This window comes from Sinohyriopsis cumingii, chromosome 17, assembly GCF_028554795.1.
Source record: "Sinohyriopsis cumingii isolate HCF-2022 chromosome 17, ASM2855479v2, whole genome shotgun sequence".
Classification (NCBI taxonomy): Eukaryota; Metazoa; Mollusca; class Bivalvia; order Unionida; family Unionidae; genus Sinohyriopsis; species Sinohyriopsis cumingii.
In genome coordinates this window covers 90,046,953-90,070,471 of record NC_142977.1, presented here as the reverse complement: position 1 = coordinate 90,070,471, position 23,519 = coordinate 90,046,953, and the positions used below count along the sequence as shown (strand labels likewise).

The window sequence follows — 23,519 nt, the reverse complement described above, 5'->3', positions numbered from 1 at the left end:
ATACCAAAACTGTGACTTTTTAATTTAAGGATTATACCTTATTTTGCCTTTATCTTTGTTTTTAATGCCTTTCTTGTGATGCCTAAATGTTATGGCAAGGGTTTACTGTGTGTTATATCAAGGAATATGTTATAGCAATGTTTACTATGGTGAGGGTTAACTTTATATGAAGGAATTTGTAATAGCAAAGTTCATTATGGTAAGAGTACTTGATGTATGTTACTCGAAATTTAATATTCAATTGTGGAAAGCAAATCTGTAAGTAAATACATTTCTCTGAGAATACTTACCAAATCACATAACATTAAGGAATATTAGCTTGCTACCTCGTGAATCCAGCCCTATTGAAAGACTAAAATCATTGTATCCTAGTTCAAATAGACAAAGGGCAATAACTCTTGCACATTACATCCCTTTGGCACCACCAGGTCGTGCTAGTTTTTAGCTGAGCATGATACTAATGAGGATGTTTGCATGGCGTTGTGGTTGAGAGGATTTGTAAGTAATGATTGGGAAAGTATTTTCAGAGAAACATAATTTACTTTCTCTTTCTAATACATTCCCCAATCACATTATATTAGGAGAATAAGCATCCGACATCTACCTTGTTTATCCTTCTGAGGTGGATTCCCAATGTGAACAATAACCCATTCTCCTAAATACATAAGCAACACAGTCTGGGATCACTTGACCTGTGACTCTAATCATCAGTTAGGAAGATGAGGCTGAAATCTTCTTACCTACAAAATATCACTGGTGAATCCAGCTAACTGGCTATGTTGATTTAGTTGGATCTGGTGACTGTCTGTCTTCATCACGCCAAATATCATATCTGGCATGATGCCAGAATGTGTCCAATATCACAGAGCAGTAGTCTTTGATAGTGATGGGGGCCAGCTGTTTCTTATCAAAGAACCAGGAAAAAAGTTGGCCAGTTGAGGGCTTGAGGCAATCAAAGGGATGATGTTATTGGTCTGGCACCAGCCCCTAAAAACATGCCACTTTCCCTCATAAGCCTTCAGAATGGAGGGTCTTCCTGCTCTCAAGATTCTCTTCACAACTGAAGGTTTAAATTGTTTGTCTTGCAAGACTGCCCTGATAAGAGGCAAACCTACATAAGACGGTCTGGGCAGGAATGGACCATGGTTGCTTGAGGAGATTCAGGTTGGCTAGGATCCTCCTGGGCAGATCTATCACTATACTGAATAGATTGGTGACCTAGGATTTGTCCCAACTAAGAGGGGCTGTCAGAATCAGCTTTCACATTCTGGATTATTTTGGTATCAGGACTGAGGGAGGTAGTCAAAGGCCCACAAACCCTCCCAACTGATTGTGCATCCATGGCCCAAACTTCTGGGTCTGGAATTGGAGAGATTAAGGTGGGTAATTTGCGATTCCACCTCATAGCAAATAGGTCGATCAGCTGACATCCCTGAAGTTTGCAGATCTGAGTGAAGAACAAATGACTGAGAGACCATTTTGTGTGAAGGATTTGACCTCCCCTGGATAGAGTGTTGGCCAAGACATTCAGTCTGCCCTTCATGTGACTGACTTGTATGTTGATATGGAGATTGTCATACCAACATAGAAATTGCCAAATCAAAATACACAGGTTAGGTGATTTGGTACATCTCATTTGAGGAGACAGTCACCACTAACAAGTTGTCAGACATAATGAGAACCAAGAGTTGATCTTCCTAAAAGTGAAAGGCTTTGATGACAGCCTTCATTTTGAGCATGTTGATGTACAGAGGCCACTCCCCTGGTTCCCACATGCCGCTGAAGGCAGTAAAGTCAGGCAACAGATGGGCACCCTAACCATATGCACTGGCATCAGTACATACCGTTATTTCCACCTGGGACTTCTCCAACAGGATTCCCATGATAAGCCAATCTGTGCTGCATCACTGACACAGGAATGATCGAATCTCAAGAGTGATCATGACTGTTTGATTGAGGGGACCTGAAAATGGGTGCCATTCTGCCAACAATGTCATTTGTAAGGAGCGCATAAAAAGAAAGCCAAGCTGGATCAAATCTGCTAAAGAAACAGAGGAGTTGCAAGAACTCTCTCACTAAAATGGACTCAACAAGTTCAATGATTCTGGTTACATGAACACGAGGATGCTACACCAGGTTCTGATTGGTTAAGATGCCAAGATGGACAAAGTTCTAGCATGGACACAGGTCTGACTTTTCCAACTTCACTAAAAAGCCTAGATGATCAAAAATTGAGAGAGAATAACATTCCTGCATTTGAGTATAACAGAACTTAACATGTGTTTCTGAAAGATGTCCATGTACGCTGCCATTGTTGTAGATGATGTTGACCAGAACAGGAGATGATGCAATCCATAATCTGGATAAAAGCCCTGGGGCCAAAGCAAAGAATGGTGAATAGATCACGGTAAGCGAAATGTAGAATTTACGGGGTAGATAGAGATGTGAAAGTATGCACCATTCAGGTCAAGACTGATGGCATACTTGCCCTTTCTGATGGAGAGGCAGACTGATTTTGCCCTCTCCATCTTGAACGTTTGAGGTTCAGTGAATCTGTTTAGGAAACTCAAGTTGATGGTGGGCTTCAACTTGCCAGTTGCTTTCCAAATTAGAAACAGCTGTGAACAAAGCCCTAGAGATAATGGCTTTTGCACAATCTCGCCCACCTGTTTTGTGATGAGTGACCGTATCTTCTTTTGTAGGAAGGCATCCTTCTCCTGATCTGCCAGTACATCCATGAAGAGAAAAGAGGAGGGGTAAAGGGGTTGGATGAACAAAATGACCTAAAACACTCACCCATTCTGAGGGAAGAGGCAGATCCAGTGAGCATGAAAATGCAAGAGCTGGCCACCCACAGGTAAGCTGTCTGCAGGTGGTGGGGAGGGTAAGTCAATGCTTACAGTTTGGAGGCTTGAATTATGAGAATGTCTTTCTTTCTAATTCTGTATGTTTGCCTCCTACGTTGACAAGGCACTGGTATCCTGGCATTGTGTTGGAATTGACTGAGGAAATCCTGTCCTGGGACCACTGAACTGGTGGAGGCTGAATTTGTCCAAATGATTGTGCACGGGGAGCAGTGAGTTGGAGGGGCAGTTCCTAAGATATATGCCTCCAAATTTCTTTGATTCATCCTAAAAAAAGCAACTGAGACCAAAATGGCATCATACATAAGGGATTGATATGGACCAGTTAAGCGACACTGACCACAGACATAAGTCCTGTCAGATTAGGTCTAAATTGGATGAAGCTGTCAAGCCAATGGCCAAAGTATGGTGAGCATTTCAGTTAAGGGCTTGGGTGATCCTGGCCATTGCATTTAAAGGCATCCCTATTGTTGGGTTGTTTTGCAGACCAGAAGATTGCCAATGAGGCCAAATCCAACAATCCAGCTTTGTAGTACAATGGAACCAACATGTGGATGGCTGCAAAATTCTTGTTGAGAGCTGGAAGATCCATACTGCAAGCATTGGAGTAAGCAAGATACCAGAAGAGAATGTAGCTGGAAGGTGTCTTTTTGAGAAGATTGCCTAAGAATTGCTCTGGTCACTAAGCCAACCCAAAATTCAGTCATTAATTTCTTTAATCTTTGCTGATTGGGGAAGGAGCTGGAAGGACAGCATCTTTTCCTATACCCCAAAATCAATCGACGTCTTGACTTTGAAATCCTGTTGTGTGGGGGTGGGGGTGGAGAGGGCATTCTGAAATGGCCAATATCTAGATTTCCTTATTGGTGGCTTGAAAGATGAATTCAGTCTGCTCCATAGTTTGAAACTGATTCATTTGCCAGCATCTTATCGCACTCAGTGTATACTGGGTCCTCTTCCAGGTTGGCTTGTAACTCTGCATAAGTCATGCCAGGTGGCATTGATGACTCCAATTAGTTGTACATGGCAACATCACTAGCTCTCCTTTGAGGGCAGACAGCGAGCAATCAAAAGTCTGATATAGCTGGTACTGCTGGGTGCTGTGAACAGCATGTGATTGGCCTGGATGCTATATAAGATGGTCCAGCTATCAGCAGTACAAGCTGCTCATAGAAATCTCTAGTATAATCGAGGTAAAATGGCAATGGCATGGGTAGCTGGATGGATGGATCTATCACTAAGATTATTGTATGAACTATTTGGCTTGGCCGATTCAACAAAAACTGTCCCAAGCTGGGACGGCTGCGCTGCTGGTGTTGGCAGGACAAATTGGGATGGCCAGTAACAGTGCAGCAGTATTCTGAGTTGGATCCAATGGCTCCAGCATGAACCCCTGACTTAGAAGGTCCAAAGGCCATGCTTGGACAGGCAAGGGGCTAATGCCCACTGGGCTGCCTAATACTTCCCCAATGAATCTGAAAAAGGTGCAGGAGCAAAGGATGGAAAAGGGGCAAAACTTGCCCAGATGCAAGGAGTTGCACCGTCATCTCCTGTACCAGATGATGCATTTTTTTTTACATTGGCTGTAAAATTCCTGCATCCTTTTCATTCACCACTGCTGAAGTAACTGTAGCCTTAGGTTGCACCAGACAAAATTTTGATGGAGGGGGACCAGTGTCCTCCACAAAACTTGCAATGGAAATGGATTGGGGTTGGAGGCTGAAGATGTTGGCACTATCCTTAATTGATTTTGAACCCCTTTCTTTCCCCTTGGTTGCTTTTTGAAGCACTACTGTTCAGATGTTCTCTTACCATGTGCTGCATATATTACATGGTGATGATGAAGTACATTTCATATAGACAATGCTGGGTTCATGCGTATCCTCCCTTGTCTTAAACTTCTTACACTTCAAACACTTGTAGGACATTCCACCAAAAATTACACAAAAAGGAAAATTAAAGTGGAAACTAGTAATGTATTTGAAATTACTAACTCACTAAGTCAATGTTGTAACTAACAGAAAAGTGAAAGTGTTGTATCAAAAACCTATGGTCCTGTTATGAATTTATGCACAATGCTAAGTTAATAATTAAACCAAAATTCTATAAAAACAGCATGAAATAGGAATAAACCAAGCATAAATTATCAAGCAGCACTTTAGAATTTCACTAATAAGAGCTCCATAGCAGATAGAGTAAGTGAAAAAGTCAAAGTTGCAGTAACTCATAATGATCTTGTAGAACGTCAAAGATACTGGGCAAGAGTTACTGCCCTTTGTCTTTTTGAAATATACAGGATAAGATGATTTTCATCTTTTAGTAGTAGCAGGCTAATATTCCCTAAAGTAATGTGATTGGGGGAACATACTCAAAGAAGAAATTTTGATTCCTGCATGATGCTTAAAAAGACGTATCAAAGCTAAAATCATTTTCTTCATTTTATCATTTAAGGTAACAGTACTTTATTGAGACAAGTTGAATAAAGTAGATATTATAAGCCAAAACAGAAAGCCTTATAGTCTTAAAATTTCTAAGCTGCAAAATCATAATCATGTTCAAGATAACTTTTAATGTGATATGGATACAAAATGCCAGCTTTCTGATGAATAATGTCGTTCAATCCATATTAAATTTATATAATAGAAATATTACAAGCATAATTATAAACAAAAGGTAAGTATGCAAATATAATGAAGTGTTTTGTGAACACAAACCAAAACAATTGTCGATACCTCTTATTTTCTTCTTTGATTTCTAAAGTCGGAAGTAAAATAATAAAAGGAAAGCTTATTTTTCAAACCATACAGTTTTTATATAAATTTTTTTACCTGTTCCATCCAGGAAAATATCATTATCCTCTATCACAGCTTTAATAAGAATGTCAGCAAATCTGAGATCAGCTGTTGTTAGATGAAGCTGCTTTTGCAATTCTCTGTCATGGATTTCTATCTTACTGTCTGAGACCTTTAAAAAAATTTAGTAATGAAAAGGTATCAGTAAAACAGTCTTGAATATTCATTTAAAAAAAACCTTGCTGGTAACATCTCAAAGAAAAAAAGAGTGCCAAACAGCTTTGTACTAAAACAAAAGGCAAAGGGTAAACAATCTATGCAAAATGAGACTAACTCCATGATAGTCACATGTAACTCTGATTAAATGTTCATACCAAAACATCCTGTGTGTTGAAATGAACTTAAATGTCAAGGGTAAAAACTCTGTCCAAAATGGCCTTGATGAGGCAAAACAGAACATGTTGCATGGTTCCTGAGCTATGCTGGTTACAAGAATCATCTGCAGTGGAGATTTAAAATTACTCAAAAATGTGAGTAATTCTGTCAGAAATGAGGAAACCTTGAAACAGCACATCAGAAAGTATGAATCAACTGATAAATGGAGAAGGAGAAAATAAGATTTTTATAGAGCTCAAACATCTCAATGCAAGGCTTTGTGGGTTTAAAGCCATTTTTCATCATATGATGCAGCTGTTAGTATCATTTTTGTAAGTCTTTGGTATGACTTGGCTGTGGTTCGAACCCATGACCTCCAGCATCTGAGGCAGACACTCTAACCACCAAGCCACTGGAGTGGTTGTTTCATTGCACATCTTGCAAATTCTATACTCATATTAGCTGGAACATTCTAGAAATCTTGAAGGAATAGATCCAGTCTGCTTCCCAATTCACAGTAGTAGTCCTTTATATTAGAGACTCACACTAATTGTGTGACATAAGAATGGGGTTGGTTGAGGTACTAATAGAGACATAAAACTATTTTACCCACTGCCCTGCCCTCATTCTTCTCAAACTGCATTTTAATATCAGGAACACATTACCTGTTGCTATGTGTTGTTGAATTTGTCAGTGTGGAGGGATGATGATGATGGCTTCAGCCACTGGTATAGAAAGGATATACTCACCCTTAAAAGGCAGGAATGTCCATCACTATAAGCTGGTATGTTTTATGCAGCAATTATTGGCAGTAAACATAAATAGCCTTTGCTCTGTTGTGCCAAAGAATACAAAAGTAGAAGTGACCGTGAAAATGTGGCTTTTATAACCTCATCCAATGATGTCCTTTGAAGGAGTTTGATAAGCCAAGAAGGCAGCAAACCTCATGTGTTTCAATCTTCATGAATGAAAGGTCTCTCTGAGTAAGGGAGTGATAAGCCATAATGACCATTTGAACAATCCACCTGGACCTGGAAGGGTGACATGTTGAGCTGCAGATATAGCTCCTACCAGATCGAAATGGGTCCAATGGGATAACCTATCTCGGAGATAAAAGCTCGAGGATGTGGACTCCATCCCACAGCCTGAATGATGAATGCTAGGCTGGTGGCAACTGCTCTAACCTCACAAGATGAAATGCATGTGAGCTGGGGTTATTTCTCTATATCCCGAGCAAATAACACACTAAATCTAGGACATGATAGTCTGTTGACATATCCAACTATCCTGGTCTGAAAGGTAGAAATGTGATCTCCCTCGATGCAACAGCTCCATTTTATGATGGAATCACTTCAAAGCCCAAACTGGGTCTTGCAGATAGCCATCAGCCGCTGTGTCCAGACCAGACAGAGGTTTCATGAAGAAAGTCTGGTTAACTGTGAAAGGAAGCCAGTTCTTGGCAATGAAAGAGGATGCCATCATGAGTTGGGATCTCGTGTAATTCGGGTGATAGGCATGAATTTCACTAATTCAGCCTGCAGTCACTAACGCAATGAGGAAGCAGGACTGGTATTGTATGAAAAGTGCCCCAGAGATGTCCATGAAACTGGTTCAAAAAGTGTCATGTTCAGCCAGGTTACTACCCAAGATATGTTCCACTTGGGCATAGGGTTAATGTTTTGGCTGTGTATACTCAAAAATGGAGAGTAGGTCAGATAAGTGATGTTTGTCTGATATACTCTTTTCCATGATGATGAAAGGTCTCAGTGAACACTGAGCAGTACACTTTTAGCATGCCTGGTGCTAACTTTCTCTTCAAAGAGCCAGAGGATGAAATTAGCTATCTGGAGCATAGATGCCTGGAGAGGCAGGATATGTTCATTTGTGAACAACTGAGGAATAAATGTGCCATTTGCCTTCGGATGCTTTCAGAGTGGAGAGCCTTCATGCCTGAGCAATTCTCTCCATGACTGATTGCGATAATTGTTTAATTTTGAAATGTTCCACTTGGGCATAGGGTTAATGTTTCAGCCATGAATAGTGGGCCTGTTCCAATCTAGCAATAGAGTGTTGACTGCCCAAGCCTTTGGGACCAGGAAAAATCCCAATTGTCCAAATATAGGCATATTTTGTTTGCTTATCAACACTTTCTTTAAAAACCTTTTTTCAACTGAAAAAGTGGGAAGAGAATTTTTGTTATAAAAATTAATTTCATTTTACAGTATGATGTAAAATATATGTAGCTGTATGCATTTTAAAAAAATATCCATTATGTGGGTTAAAATTGCCATGTATATATAAAGTACATGCAGGTAGCTGTCTTTTTCATGTAAAATGTGGCTGATCATTTGTGTATTATATTGTGAACAGGGCATTAATTTGGTTTGTGGTTTATCATGTGTATAAATATTCTATATGGTTCATCATGTGTTCTTTTATGTGAACTGGGCATCAATATAGCATGTGGTTTATCGCACATACCTTAATGTGCGAAGGCATACATTTTGTATATGGTTTAATGTGAACAAGGCATACATTTGGTTGAAGGTTTAACATTTGTACCATACTGTCAACAGGGCATAAATATGGCTTGTGATTTATCATGTTTGACATACTGTCAGCAGGCATAAATTTGATATGTGGCTTATCATGTAGATCACACTGTGACCAGTGTGTAAATAATCTATGTGGTTCATCATGTGTACTTTAATGTGAACAAGGCATACATTTGGTTGATGGTTTGTCATTTGTAACATACTGTGAAATTTGTCATGTGATTCATCATGTATGCCATAATGTGAACTGTTGGCAAGTATTGTACATAGTTCATCATAACACTCTCTGTGGGTCAAACATGCAGAAACTAGCTATAAGCTATACTTGAAAGGGAATCATTAAATCGTAAATAACTTGAATTTCTAACCATGTAATGAATTGATGTGTCAAGTCCAGACCAGAGCTTAAGTGCTCTTGAATGGATTTCTTCCAGAATTAGTATCTGTAATATAATCCATTTACCTAAGAAAAAAGTGTTTTAGATTTTAGAAGCAGCATCTTGTCTTTCAAGGTCTCTGTTTCTAAACCTAGGATATGCCCTTGTATTTAATGTTTGGACAGTAAGTGAAATTCCAGGAAAAATCTAGGATAAAACCCTCAAGAAACATTGAAATGAACAATAGGAACCTCTTAGAGCTTTATCAGCTCTGGCTTGCAAGAACTGTGGGCATAACTGTGTGGAGCTTCAGTAGGACAGTTTTCAGAGGTTTGTGTCCTACGTGTGGCCCTTGGGTAATTTTTTCCCATACTATCCTTGTATCGAAGCTGTGGTTGTGGGGGAGGGAAATTGGTTTCCTTGGTGGCTTGCTTATGAACTTATTCAATATGGCTGCTAAAAAAGGATGGTTACAAGATAAAGGTTGTGTTCTTAACTTGGATTTATGGTGGTCATTAAGGAAAGTACAGGCAGTCACATTCCACCAATTATAAATTAGTAGCTGTAGATAAAGCATTGGCCAAAATGTGTTCGCTGGCTCAATTCAGTACTCTGGCCAGTCTTGAGACTGATTTCCATGCATACCCTGAGGTGTTTGTTGTGGGAAAACAGAAGCTATGTTCTGTGTGTTGGAAGATAGCCATAGAGACTAAGTCCAAGATCAGGGGCATAGCAGCAATATTGTGTATTAACTGCCGAGTGTCATCAAAAGGGATGACAAAGGCCACATACATAAGGAGTGTGGTTTTGTCATCCTCAAAACGATGATATCACTGTTGTCTGTTGGAGTTTCCAAATGAAAGACTGGTGCATGGCCAAGGCAGAACTGCTGATGAATTGATGAAGGCAGGTCAGAATGTTTTTAACTCTCCCAGACTGCGAAAGTAATAGAAGTTGGAATCTTCCATTTCGTAACAAGATGAAAAGATGATGGAGTTCTCATCCAGGTTGCTAATGGAGTGGAAGAAGGAGGCCAGAACTCTGGGGGTCAGAGGCAGAAAACATCCTCAATTGAGGTTGGGGTGGCTGAATCTTCTTGTGACATCAGACAGTCTAGACATGATGACATCACTTGAGAACAAACATCTGGTTGCATGAGTTGAGGCTAAGGTCTCCTGTAATGCATGAGACTTAGATGGCAAAGAGTGACGAGGTCTGTTGCTCACCAAATTCACAGAATAATCTGAAATAAAACTTTGACTTTGAGACAGTCACTGGTTATAAAGTCTCTTCTGGTGGCAGAGTGTAGAGAGATTGCTAACTGACATCTGTTGAAGCATGAGAAACTATTATCATGCCGAATGAATTTCTCAAGGCCGTATGTGGGTTAGACTGGTCCCTGCACATGTCTGCAAAAGACAGGTTCTATGTACTGGGAGCCGGGCTGTTAGTGATTAAGCTGTAATATTGATGTTTTGTCCCTTCATGATCCCTCGTATTTGGCCTAGGCCAGTCGTAACGAAAATAGGCCATCCATGTGGGGAGGATATCATTAGAATCATCAGCTGGAATGGGTTATTGGATGTTTGACCCATGCAAATAACCGGTCTGTATGTCTGTTGAGTGAAAGGGAACTTGGCTGTTTGTTAGCTCTGTCTGTCACTGTTTCACAATAGGAAGTATCTCTCTTTAGCTAAATGTAGTATATGAGAGGCTGAATTTGCAAGGTAGTAGAAGTTCTAAGGTATTATGATTGGGAAATGTATTTAAAGAAGAATCTCTTGGTCCAGGCAAAACCAGAGGTACTTTCTGTGAGAAGGAAAAATTGGAATGTGAAGGTACACATCCTGAAGATTGTTGCAGATCATCCACACATCAGGTGATACGGCATTCATGAATAAGGATGGAGTCTCCATCTTGAAAGATTCCTCCAAATGAAACATATAAGGCAGAAAGAATGACAAACAGCCAAAACATTTCACAATCTTTGGATATCTGAAAAATCTGGGAGCAGAAGACAAGGCACTGGTTGTTTAGCACCCTCTCTACTATGCCCCTGTGAAGAATGGATTTCACCTCTTCCCTTCAATGCACTGGATTTGGTTTGCAGAAAAACATAGGAACCTTTGCCTGATAAATTTGAAGTTGATTTCCTTCTTTTATTACAGAAAGCACATGCCATCTGTCCATTGACCAAACACCATAAAATTAGGCTAGGTGAGCACCCCAGTACTGCCCCACCCCTCTTTAGGAAAGTGACAGGGGCCCACCACAATCTTCCTCTCTGGGACTTTCTAGCAACTCTGTATAGCAATCAATGGGCAAGAGGAAGACTTAAATTGGGGATACTTCTTGAACTGGGCCTGCATCCCTTTACAGAACTTTGCTGAAGGCCTAAAGGGGAAATCTGGCTGAACATACTTCCTGGCCAGTTTCAACGTAACAAGCACATATAAGAGGGAAAAGTGTTGTTGATACTTCAGGTCTTGAGATGCATTTAAAGGAATAAGATCTCCAAAGGGACACTCTGCTTCCAAAGGAGTATTCCCAACAAAATTTGTATTGTGTTCTAAGGCACTGTCACTGCAGAGGTTGATCAGCTCTGCTGCTAGCACCAAGAACATTGATAATGCATGCCTTGAGATTTTGTTAACCACCTCCACCAAGTGCTGTAGCACTGCTGAAAAGAGATTTCTCTTTCATAAGACTAAAGGAGGCTGCTGAGAAAAAGATCAGCATGCATGGCAATGATGACAAGCAACCTTGTCTTAAGTTCAAATGCCTTAAGCATTTTAACTGGAAAGTAGGTCGAGGTCCCCATTGAAATTCCACCCTGTGTTGCCCTGCCATTATAGGAGGAGGTTTAAATGGCCAGTCTGTGGAGTCTAATCTGTATATAGAAAAACTCATTACAAAAGCATTGGGAGAGCTCCCTGACAATAGCCAAATGGGGGAAAGCAAAAGGATGTGTGGGTGTGAATTTGCCACCAAGGATCTCAGCAAACCAACGAATTTTCTCGTCCTCTAAGTGTAAGGGCTTGGGACACAAATTCCTAGTTAGCTGGTGGTGAAAACTTAATTTACTGCTTTATCAAACAAGCACATCTCTTCATCCTTCACTGCCCGAGTCAACAAGTGGAAGGAGGCAGGGAACCCAAAGGAAGGTGGTGCCATCTCGGCCTGTTCATTATAGTCCACCAAGACTGAGTGGATGTCCTCGTCCTGCCCTTGTTCTTAGGAGGGAGGACACTGTAACCCATTGTCTCTCTGTTGAAAGTGGAGATCTGGGCTTGAGGTATTCATGTCCTGTAAATCCTCCTGGGATCTAGAAGTTGTCTTCTTCTGCTGAGTCCTATGATAATCATAGAAGATTCCCTTGTGTTCCTGAGATGAGGAGTAAGGGCCTTTCCTCCTCCTCTTGTTAAGTTCATCTACTTTCTGCAAGGTTCCATAGTTTGTCTGACCATAACATAAGTAACTGAATGGAAAAAAACTGTTTGTTTTTAGTTAGTGCAAACAAAGCAGGTGGGGTGCATTTACCATGGGGTTTTCCTATGAAAAGGTGGGGTGCATTTACCATGGGGTTTTCCTATGAAAACATCTGCCAATATTCTGCCTTAACATATTGCTGCAAAATGAAAATTTCTGAAAACAAGAAACAATAAATAAAGATACTGATTATAGCAGGTGAATGGTTTAAGACTAGTAGGCAAATAAAATCTAAAACCAGCATTATACTGGAATTTCCATACAGTATGATGTGTGAAACCAACAAACACTATGTTATGATAATGAACAATGAAAAATAAAGAGTAAAGAGTGACAACTGAACTCATTATTAATGATAATATTGGTTTGACACCCCCTAAAAGATTCTAAATTCAACACACAACATACTATCAATGAATTATCAAAACCAGAAAGTATCAAAATATATGTAGATGACAACAGATGTCCAAATAAAATCTGGAGAGGAATGGGGTGACTATACATACCCAAATATTTTAGGTTATGAATTAAGCAGATATAACTGAATTATGACAAAATTTGGAACAATCATGGTTTTACTCTATCATAGAAGGTGAAGAGTAATGCAAAGTTGCATATCAAGGATTTGTTAAATGTGGGCACTTGTCCCCCCACTCCAAATCTGTAAAATGGGAGCCAATGTAGTGGAATGGGGGCCTCCCAGTGTAGTGAAAATAAAAAACTTTAACATTGTAAACAGAGCAAAGTGTATTAAATGCATGTCATGTGTTCTCTATACTGCAGTATAACACTTAATGCATATTATGTGTTCTGTATATTATTACAGTATGACACTAAATAAATATCAGATGTTCTGTAAATTATAGTACAACACTTAACAATGAAATCAAAGTTTTGTAGTTTTTAATAATATTTTCTTAACACACTTACCATTAAAGAATAAAACAATGGGCTGCAAATCAAGTCACTCTATTGTCCATTCTTATACTTAAAAAAAGCCATGTAATTCCTGCACATAAAATGATAGCTGTCATGCATGTAGTTTTAAGATTTTCTCTTAGTTTCAAATCCTAAACTGCCTCTTTGTAAGCTGGTAAATCAACGTGTGTGTCAAGGGTTGATGTTCTGAAATTAATATTTCCATGTGTCAAGGAATTTTCTTTGACAGTTTTTGCACATCAAGTAATCTTTTTTTTCCCATTCATTTCCAACCATGGTCAATTTTTTTTTCCAGTCTGAAATGAAAGAGTATTTTTTGTCTTGTCACTGGATGAACCCTCAGTTTCAGTACCACCATCTTTAAGCACATAATCACTAGCATCATCTGTTTCTGATCAGCCTGGGGATTTGTTTGTTTACTGTCACTATGCTTATTCACAGGCACATATGCACTCTGTTATTAGAAGTATTTTTACAACAATAATGAAAAAGTGTCACGTTTTGACTGGTGTTGCCAATGATGACAGTAACATGTTTCACAACTACACAAGGACAACATATCAGCTGATAGTGACAATTGGGAATTTTACATAACAAAAAAAATAAATAAAGCATATTCTTCTTGAAAAATGAGTACAATTATCCTTTTTTGCAAAAATTTGCATGCATAGAAATTAACTTTCACGTGAAATTTTAAATTCTGGGAGATTTCAAGATCACATGTACTAAATGCAGCCCAAGTAATGTAAATGGCAGAGCTGAAAAAACGTAACAACTCGTAAGCTTCAGCTATGAATAAAAGTGAAATTGATTGGGTGCGTAAACACTCACCTAAATTTAAACCAGTATTTAAATGCTTCAGTGTATCTCTGACACAAGAAAAGACAATATTTCCCATACAGCATAACTAGAACAATGATGTCTATAAGAAAGAGGATGGTGGCTATGCATAGTGATATGATGTGGGGAGCAGACTTGGACTGTGTTAAGTTCAGGACATTTGTAAATGTTTTATCTAATGGGAGGATGGATAATGGATATTTTATTATAAGGACTAGGGTAATTTCCATCCTGGAAAGATAACCAAGATAAGCAACATAATAGCAACAGGTATGTACTACTAATATAAAAAAACAAACTGAATCATAGTCAGTGGACAGTGAAATATGTCACAGTGACCCTACTTTTGTGATAAAAGGTTAATACTCATCAAGATATATCACAATACATGTTTCGTGATTTCAGGTGTAACAGTTTTATAAGTGTGCAAAAACCCTGAGAAAAATGCAAAAACTTAACCAACAATTCACAATTAACATATATACAGTACTCGCGTATAATCCCGTTCACGTATAAGGCATCCCCCCAAACTGAATAGGTATAAACAGTAAAAAGTGCATAACCTGCATATAAATTGATCCAAAAGTTCAAGATAATAATAATAATAATAATTAGGACTTTGTATAGCACTTTACAACATTAGACAACACCTATAAGATAAAAAACATACAATGATATGATTACAAAAACAAACACTATGAAATTAGAAAACATTTTTTAAAAAAACATGCTGAGAATATTTAAGGTAGGAAACATTATTAGGTCTTTAAGTTTGTTCTTGCAGTCGAAATAAGTGAGTTTTGAGAGCCCTCTTGAATGTGATCACTGTCTTTGTGTCTAAGTTCAGTGGGCAATTCATTCCACGTTGCTGGGCCCTGGTATGCAAAAGAACGCTGTCCATATGACTTTGTTTTCATAGTGGGAATAATGAGTATACGATTGTCAGAAGAGGAGTATAAGTATCTTGCTGGTGTGTACACATGGATGACGTCGGATAGGTATGTTGGACTAGAGTACGTCAGTGAAACATAGCACAGAGAACAAATTTTGTGTTGATTTTGGATCGAATGGAGAGCCAGTGTAGGGTACAGAGCAGCGGGGAGGTGTGCTCTGATCATGGTACTCTAAGTATAATCTGAGCAGCTGTGTTTTGAACTTTTTGAGATGAACCAGACAGAACTGAGTTACAATAGTCCAGTCTTGAAAGTACTAATGAACACACAAGTGTTTTAGTGGCATCAACTGAAAGATATTTGCGAACTGAGCTGATGCATCTTAGCTCAAGATATGCAGCCTTGCATATGTTCATGACATGTTGGTGTAATGTGAGAGTACTGTCTAGAGTAACACCTAGGTTTCATACTGATTGTGTGAATTTAATGTTGGTGTTGCTGATATTTATTGTTTGAGGTAAAGGATGTGAATGGAATGCATGCGGTAAGTTCTACATGCATTTATTTACCAAAAATTACCTGTATAACTCTTTCAGGGTTGGCAAATAAGATTATTACAAAGAAATGGTATAAATTTGTTTGAAAAGTCAAGAAATTTATTTAATCTTCTGTTTTCTTATTGCTTTTGCCTAATTCAGATTTGTGTATAACTTGATCGGACAATGACAAGAATTAAGCATTCACTGGTTGCTGTAACAATACCTCTCCCATTTGACTCAATTATTGTTTGTTCATGGGTTATTGGATTAGACTTTTTAGATCAGTGTACCAGTAATTAGGTTTTTATTTTGCCTTGAAATTGTAAATATCTAACTCATTAAAATATTATCCCAGTATGACAACAATGAACAAATATAGATGTTGATTCAATGATTTCAATTAGGCTAATTAGCACATTTATGCAATGGCACCACTGCATGTACATTGTAGGTTTGAACATGTGCTGAATGAAGTACATTCCGCTGAATGAAGTACAACCCTTGGACTGGAATCATGAGCACCACTGCACTAAACTTTTATATCTCCAAAATACAATAATGAAGTTTCAGAAATAATGCATCGAAAATTATGCTAATACAGTAAAAATGAGTTGTAGTTTGGTTTCCTTTGATGTAAGCGACCGTGCACCCTTCTGTACAAAACTATGGTAAACATGCTAATATTATGGAGTGAAAGGCAATTACACATCAAGGTATTGGTATAGTTGCTGGTAAAAATTCACCTCTTAACCCAAGCCAATTTCAGGGTTTTTAATGATTAACTGGTCTGTATCATTGTCAGACAACAAGAGACAAATTCACCAATTATAAACAAAGGAGAAGCCGAAACATTCAGCTTTCCCTTGTTTGGAAAATTATTATTTTATTCAGCCAAAACACTAAAATAAAATAGATTGATGATGATCTTAGTTGATCTATATTAAGAATTTTAGCTTTTATTACTACCATTCTATCATGAACATGTAACAGTTATGCTGGTTACGTGCCCTGCACAACTAAACATGTGCATCTTTTCATAATGATATCCTCAATTTGAAGCATCACGTATATCACTGAAAAGAAGTAAGTCCTAAGCACGTGGATCAATATAAATGAAACAACTATTACCGACCAGCTTAAGCATTATCAGAAAGAATGCAATTTGGTCAAAAAAGTTAATAAAGCAAAGTCTGCATCTAATATGCTGTGCATTATAGTACAGCCTGGTCTCCCAGGTAAACTTGAACTGGCCCATGAATAATGAAGTCTTTATTTGCCTTTATTTAATTCCGTGTTGGAGAAATCAGAAAATATGCACATACAAAATAATAATAAAAGTAATCATAGTAGTTTCACAATAATAATAAAAGTAATCATAGTAGTTTATAACTCTTTAGTAAGTGTTGGAACACCAATGATGAATTGTATTCACATGCAAATATGTCTTAGAACACTAAGAAATTATCTTTTAGTGTTCCAAGATTTACAGTCATTATGGTAGTCAATAAAAAAAAATCTTAAAATCTTTGAAGTTTAGACCCTGGCCCACAGATAAGCCACCCCCCACTTTCTTCCAGGCTTTTCTTTTTTCATAAATTATACGTCTTTTATGCAACTATATACAGTATGTACTCATTTAGTCCTCTCAGTGCCCTATATTGGGGTGGTAACTGTTATAAAGATGACCCCAAACCGTTAATTTGGACCCAGGAAGAAAGAATCGTTTGACATTCATTGAGGGTGTACATATGTATATGCATTTATCTGTGTGGATGCCATGCCAATACTGACCACATGGGTTGTACAAATGTAGAGGTGAGCTAAAATACCACAATAAATGATTACATTTTTCACCAATGATTGTACAAAATATTAAATCATTATTATCATCTCTCCTCGTCAATATTTAAAAAGATCTGTGTATTACATCACTGCTTTTTGTTTTCTTGATCAGTCTGGTTCCCAAAGTGGTGTTTAATAGTATCCTTTCAAAAGTCCACAGTGCAGGGATCTAGACTAACTGTTGATACACCACCAAACAAGATTCCTTTTTTTTCAAAAATACGCAACATTTATTTCATGAGACAATCTTTTAAGTCGAAACTCAATTTTTTTATTGTTCAATTAGTACAATATTGATTTCATGATTTCAGTGGAAGTAATAATGAAATTTCTTATCATCCTTGAGGATATCTCTAAGTACCAGTTCAAGAATTCTCTAAAACATGCTTGCCCACAATGGTCCGTATCTGTGAAATCAAGCTCTTTATTTTACGAAGTATTCATTTCGCTTGGCTGCCTTGTTATCTTTGATCACTGTTATGAACGAGTCGGTTAATTTAAGGTAGTTCATGTTACATAAACAATAACATTTATAAGAGTGTTCGATTGATCAAATAAAGTGAGTTCACCCGACATACAACCAGAGCTGCTAGATTTTAAGTTTGTAGGATTTTCGTGCCTTTAACTTTTCTTTTATTCCAACTCCTTTATTTGATTCAAAAGACATAATTAACGTGATAATACAAAGGAGGCCAGCTTTTAATTCAGTGCAATAATACAACAAATACTTCCGTAAGTCAATTATCAAAACATGGTAAACACTTAATTAGATTCTCAGAGAAGTGCTCACAGACATAGTTGTTAGGTAGATTGATGCATTTTACATAAAATTACAAGAGGACACATTGCATTTATGACTACTACACTTAAAAAGAACTAAAAGATAGAACTAGAACACAAATTTCAATTGATAAAAAAATTAATTTGTACTTATTCATTTAAGTACTGCCTCCACTTTGGCGTAAGTGACATTTTCATTATCAAAATTTCCTTACATATAGTTAATTGCGGTGTACTGGGAATGTCGCTTGGAAAGAAAATGTAAAAAATTGTATGAACCTATTTTTAAATTTGATATTTCATAGTGCTGATTAAAATTTCCAGGTCCTATCTACCGTTTTCGATGATAAAATGAGTGACACATCAAAGTTTTCATTACCAATTTTGATCGCGATTTTCTTAAAGTTCAACAAATAGGGATAAATTTTGGGGGTATTTTCGGGCTTAAAAAATGTGATCCATGCCTGACCCTGCATTATAAGTGGGTTCGCAAGTTATTAGGGTGCGAGTTATTGAGGAAGTGGTGTATAATAGACGAGAAGTTAGCTACATTATTTCAGAATCACTCCCATGGCCTATTGGTTAGAGCGCCTGCCTCGAAAGCAGGAGGTCATGGGTTCGAACCACGGCCAAGTCATACCAAAGACTTACAAAATTGGCACTAACAGCTGCCTCGCTAGGCGCTCAGCATTAAAAGGTTAGTGTTAGGACTGGTCAGCCTGGTGTCAGGATAATGTGACTGGGTGAGACATCATGCTACATGTCTGTGGCATGATGCATCAGTGCTAGACAGCACTATAAACTGCCACATTGCAGACATCTAAGCGATATGACTAAAAAATGTTAAAATGTTAAAGCTACGTTAAATATCCTAATCACACACACACAAACACATGCATTATCTCAGTGAATAAGCCTATGCTGATATAACATTAGATGAGGAGCAAAACAAATATTCAGGGTTGGTGACACTATTTTAGTTAATAAGCTTCAACAAGATTTATATTTACCTTGATGTACAAGCTTGGATAAATCTGATGGCCTTCACCTTAAATTACTGCACACACATTCCACACAAGAATCATGGGTCTCTTCCTAGCATTTAGAGATATCTTTTATATTAATGTACTTCATCTGGTGGACTTTCTGATAATCTTAGGTACAGAAATATTCTAAAGCACTTCATCTGGACTTTCTGATAATCTCAGGTACAGAAATATTCTAAAGCACTTCATCTGGACTGTTTGATAATATCAGGTACCAAGATATTTTAATGCACTTCATCTGGACTGTCTGATAATATCAGGTACCTAGATATTTTAATGCACTTCATCTGGACTGTCTGATAATATCAGGTACTGAGATATTTTAATGCACTTCATCTGGACTGTCTGATAATATCAGGTACCTAGATATTTTAATGAACGTCATCTGGACTGTCTGATAGTATCAGGTACCTAGATATTTTAATGCACTTCATTCCAACTTTCTGCTTATCTCAGGTACATATTAATTAAGTTTTTTATCATTTTTTCCCACTTCCCTAAAATTTAAAAAATATTTTCAACTCAAGGATAAGTAAATACCAATTACATTTGGTTCCTTTTTTTCAAAAGCTCTGAAAACAATCCAGTAAATTCATATATACATACATCAATGACTATGTCAGTCAGATGGCGTTTTTGCTTGAACAGTATATTGGTTGCCCCAATTACAAAACTTCGCACATTGATGTCACTGAGGAGATCAAAAAACTGCAAGGAGAGGTAAGGGTGACAAATGGATCCCTGAAATTAAAAGAAATTTAAAAGGTACAATCATAAGAAACTGCAAGAAAAGTTATATATTTCTACATTTTACTAGATTTAATGAACAAATGACAGAAATAATTCAACAAGTTTCAAAAAATTTATACAAAATTCAAATAAATATAAGAATGTATCACATGAAATAAGATATTTCTGCAAAACAAACAGGTTGCATTGACATCAGTCTAAAACTGAGTATGAAAATTTTTCACCTTGAATGACCTCATGAGGTGATACTTCACTGGTTAAATGTAACAAGAGTACCATGGATGGCACATTATATGCCTGTCAAATGTAACAGATCCTTTGTAGGGATTAGAAGGTCATGGTTAACTCAGGTAGCTGCTGACAAATGGGTCTCAATGACCTGAACCTTTGGGTAAGATATGTAATCTTGACCAACTTATTTGCAGAAACCATTGCTTGCTTATTAGGCTTACAATTACCATGACCTCTGACTTTTAGACCCCCAGAACCTATTGGTGCAAGTCTTCCACAAAGCTGGGTCAAAGAAGAAAACTTATTATGCAAAATCTACTTTTTCTTTTTTGTTACACTGACCCGAACCTTTGACTTTTTCACTGAAAACTCAAAAAAGGCCCCTTCCATACCTTAAGTGTAAGTCGTCCACAAACTTTGTTGCAAGTACATGATCTAGAACAAAAGTTATTATGCAAAAAACACTTTTGTTCCTTCAGTGACAATCAACTTGACCTTTGGACCACAAGATCAACAGGCTTCTTTCTATACAACATCCATAAATGTTGGTGAAGGCACATGGTGGAGAACTGAATTTACACAAAAAAGACTTTTCTCTTCTCTCCGTTACCCCATCTTTTGACCCCAAAATCAATAGGCATCCTCCTTACCTAAAGTGCAAGAATTCCAAAGTTTATTTTCCAAGTCTCTTGATACAGAACTATTTATTCCTGTTTGGAACCATTTTTCTTCTTTCGTTCAGTGACCCTGACTTGTCACCTTTTGACCCCCAAATCAATAGGCTTCTTTCTTACCACAAGTGCAAACTATTCACAAGGTTAAGTCCAGGTGTGTAGAAACCATTTTTTATTTCTCAGTGACTCTCACCTTTGACCCCAATTGCAAAACCATCCACAAAATTAGGTCAAGATATATGATGTAGAACTACTTTTATTGTGTAGAATTGATTTTTGTTGTTGTTCCTGTCAAAGTGACCTCAACCTTTTGACTCTGAAATTAATAGGCTTTATCTTTACCCAAAGTGCAATCCCTCTAAAATGTTTGGTAATTAAAGACTGGAGAACCTGAGTTATTGTGCAGAAACAAACTGATAATAGATTAATAGACAGATGGATAACATCATTGTACAATATATTCCACCATATAGCAGCCATGTAAAAAATACTAAATACTGTAGGTTAAAGAAAATCCATTTTATGACTTAATGTAATAAAAATAAATAATTTTAAATATTTCTGTAGAATGTAGTATTACCAGACTCAGCTATTACAATACTGTACATTATTCATAAAAAATTATCAGGACTAAACTTAAACACTTTTCATGGGCTTTTTATAATTTTTATTCAACTCCTATCCTGATGAGTCCTGCTAGACTGAAAATTAACAAAGTCTCAATCAACACCTATCCTGTTGAATCCTGCTAGACTGGAAACTTTAATTTCTTTCATTTCAATCTACACTCTTCAAGGTTTCAAACCATTTCACTGGGATTCAAATGGTGATAAATTTTCTAACCCAGGAATAAGATATTGGGGCACTGTATTTGAGAGGTATAACTGTCTTTGCATGGAAGGTAGATCTGGTTTTGATCCACCACCTGCATCAGAAGAACTTTAGCTGACTGTCATCATTGTGATGTTAAACTGTTGTTGTGTGGAAGGGAGGTTTTTGCATCAGGAGAGGGACATGTGAATTGTAGCTGACTGATATTCTTCTCAAAATCTTTCTTCAAAAACGAAGTATTTAATGACCACACAAAGGATTTCAAAGTGCTGAATAATGGTTGGTGTTTTTTACTTCTCCTATGCCAGGAAAAGTCATAGTACTTTATTGTCCATAAATCTATTAACGTATTACATAAAGCACACATTACCACAGACCTTTGAATTCTCTAAACCATGCAGTTTTGGGATCTGTGATAAATTAAAAACAGAACATGCATTTCCCCATCTTTAAAGCAAATAATGTCAGGTGACATTTATAATCCTACATGTGCCATTTCCATTGGTCCAGTTTACAGACAGTGACATCCTAGTTCAAGTAAAAGCTTATCAATGACTGACCATATAAGACAAGGGATAATACTGGAAGTATCTGAATAAATGTAAGACATGATAAACTGAAGGATTAGAATGACTGCTAATACTCAAGTGGCTAAAACTGAAACACTTAAGTAAATTATTAGCAAAATTCAAGGGTTTTAACTCATTAACCCCTGACACCGTATTTACTTGGCAGAAGGTAGTAGCCTACTGCTGAGCTCTGTAGCATCAAGGTCATGTATTATAGAAAGGTAGAAAGATGTAGCTCTACAATGATATCAAATAATCTGGAAGTTCTAGTCGCACTATAAAATACAGAGGGAAATACCAAATTTTTGGAACCCATTTTTCTCCACCCAAATTTGCCTATGGTCAGAATCCGATTTTGTGTCTGGATTTTCGACTTTTTGCCTTCAGATCTAAGGCAGAAAAGTCTGAACTGCAGACAGACAGATGAACCTTTTCAAAAAGTAGGATAAGATGGTGTTTGGAATAAAGAGTGGTCTCAATACGAAAATGATGGGTCCGTTAAGCAAAAAAACCAAAACAAAAGAACTCCAACTTTTACTCTTCTGCTCATGTGCGAGTGAACAGCCAAAGAAAAAATGTTTCTAACACAACTAGGCATTAATTTAATCGGGAATCACTTGGAAGTCAATGTATTAGAATGTATTAAGAAATAGCCCACAAAATGTGTTTTTTACTCGCATTCAGGCAAAAAATAAAAAAACCTTCACGGGTTAATGAGTTAAAGAGATGTCAATGTAAATTAAAAAACTTTATAAGGGCTTCTTCCACACTTTCTAATTTTCAAGAGATCTGAAGACCAGATATCAAATTCAAGGCTTTTTCAAGTCCTGAGCAAACCAAACAATATACACAAACTTTTAACAAGCATACCATTTTCATAAATTCTGATTAAAATTGTGGAAGATGTTATTTACAAAGCATTATAGATAAGCTTGACACCACAGTTTCAATTGACTCGTCGTCACCATACAGTTGGGATACAGAATTTGAGCGGCAACCATTAGCAGCATTTGAACCTGTCTCTATGGATTTAGTACATACAATCCTGACGAAGAGTGCACCAAAGTCATGTGAACTTGATCCAATTCCAACATCACTGCTGCTTGAGTGCTTAGATCTAGTATTGCCTTCAC

At 37.4% G+C, this 23,519-nt stretch overlaps 1 protein-coding gene across 1 annotated transcript in view; it reads right to left on the bottom strand.

Annotated features, from left to right (window-relative positions):
* The window catches only part of LOC149779396 (late secretory pathway protein AVL9 homolog), a 162,040-nt gene that overhangs the window by 48,908 nt on the left and 89,613 nt on the right, over window positions 1–23,519 (bottom strand). The window contains exons 12-13 of the mRNA XM_089940061.1: window positions 19,938–20,072; window positions 5,693–5,828 (exon numbers count right to left, since the gene is read on the bottom strand). Coding sequence (XP_089796187.1) covers window positions 5,693–5,828; window positions 19,938–20,072 — 271 coding nt within the window. The remainder of the gene's footprint in view (window positions 1–5,692; window positions 5,829–19,937; window positions 20,073–23,519) is intronic.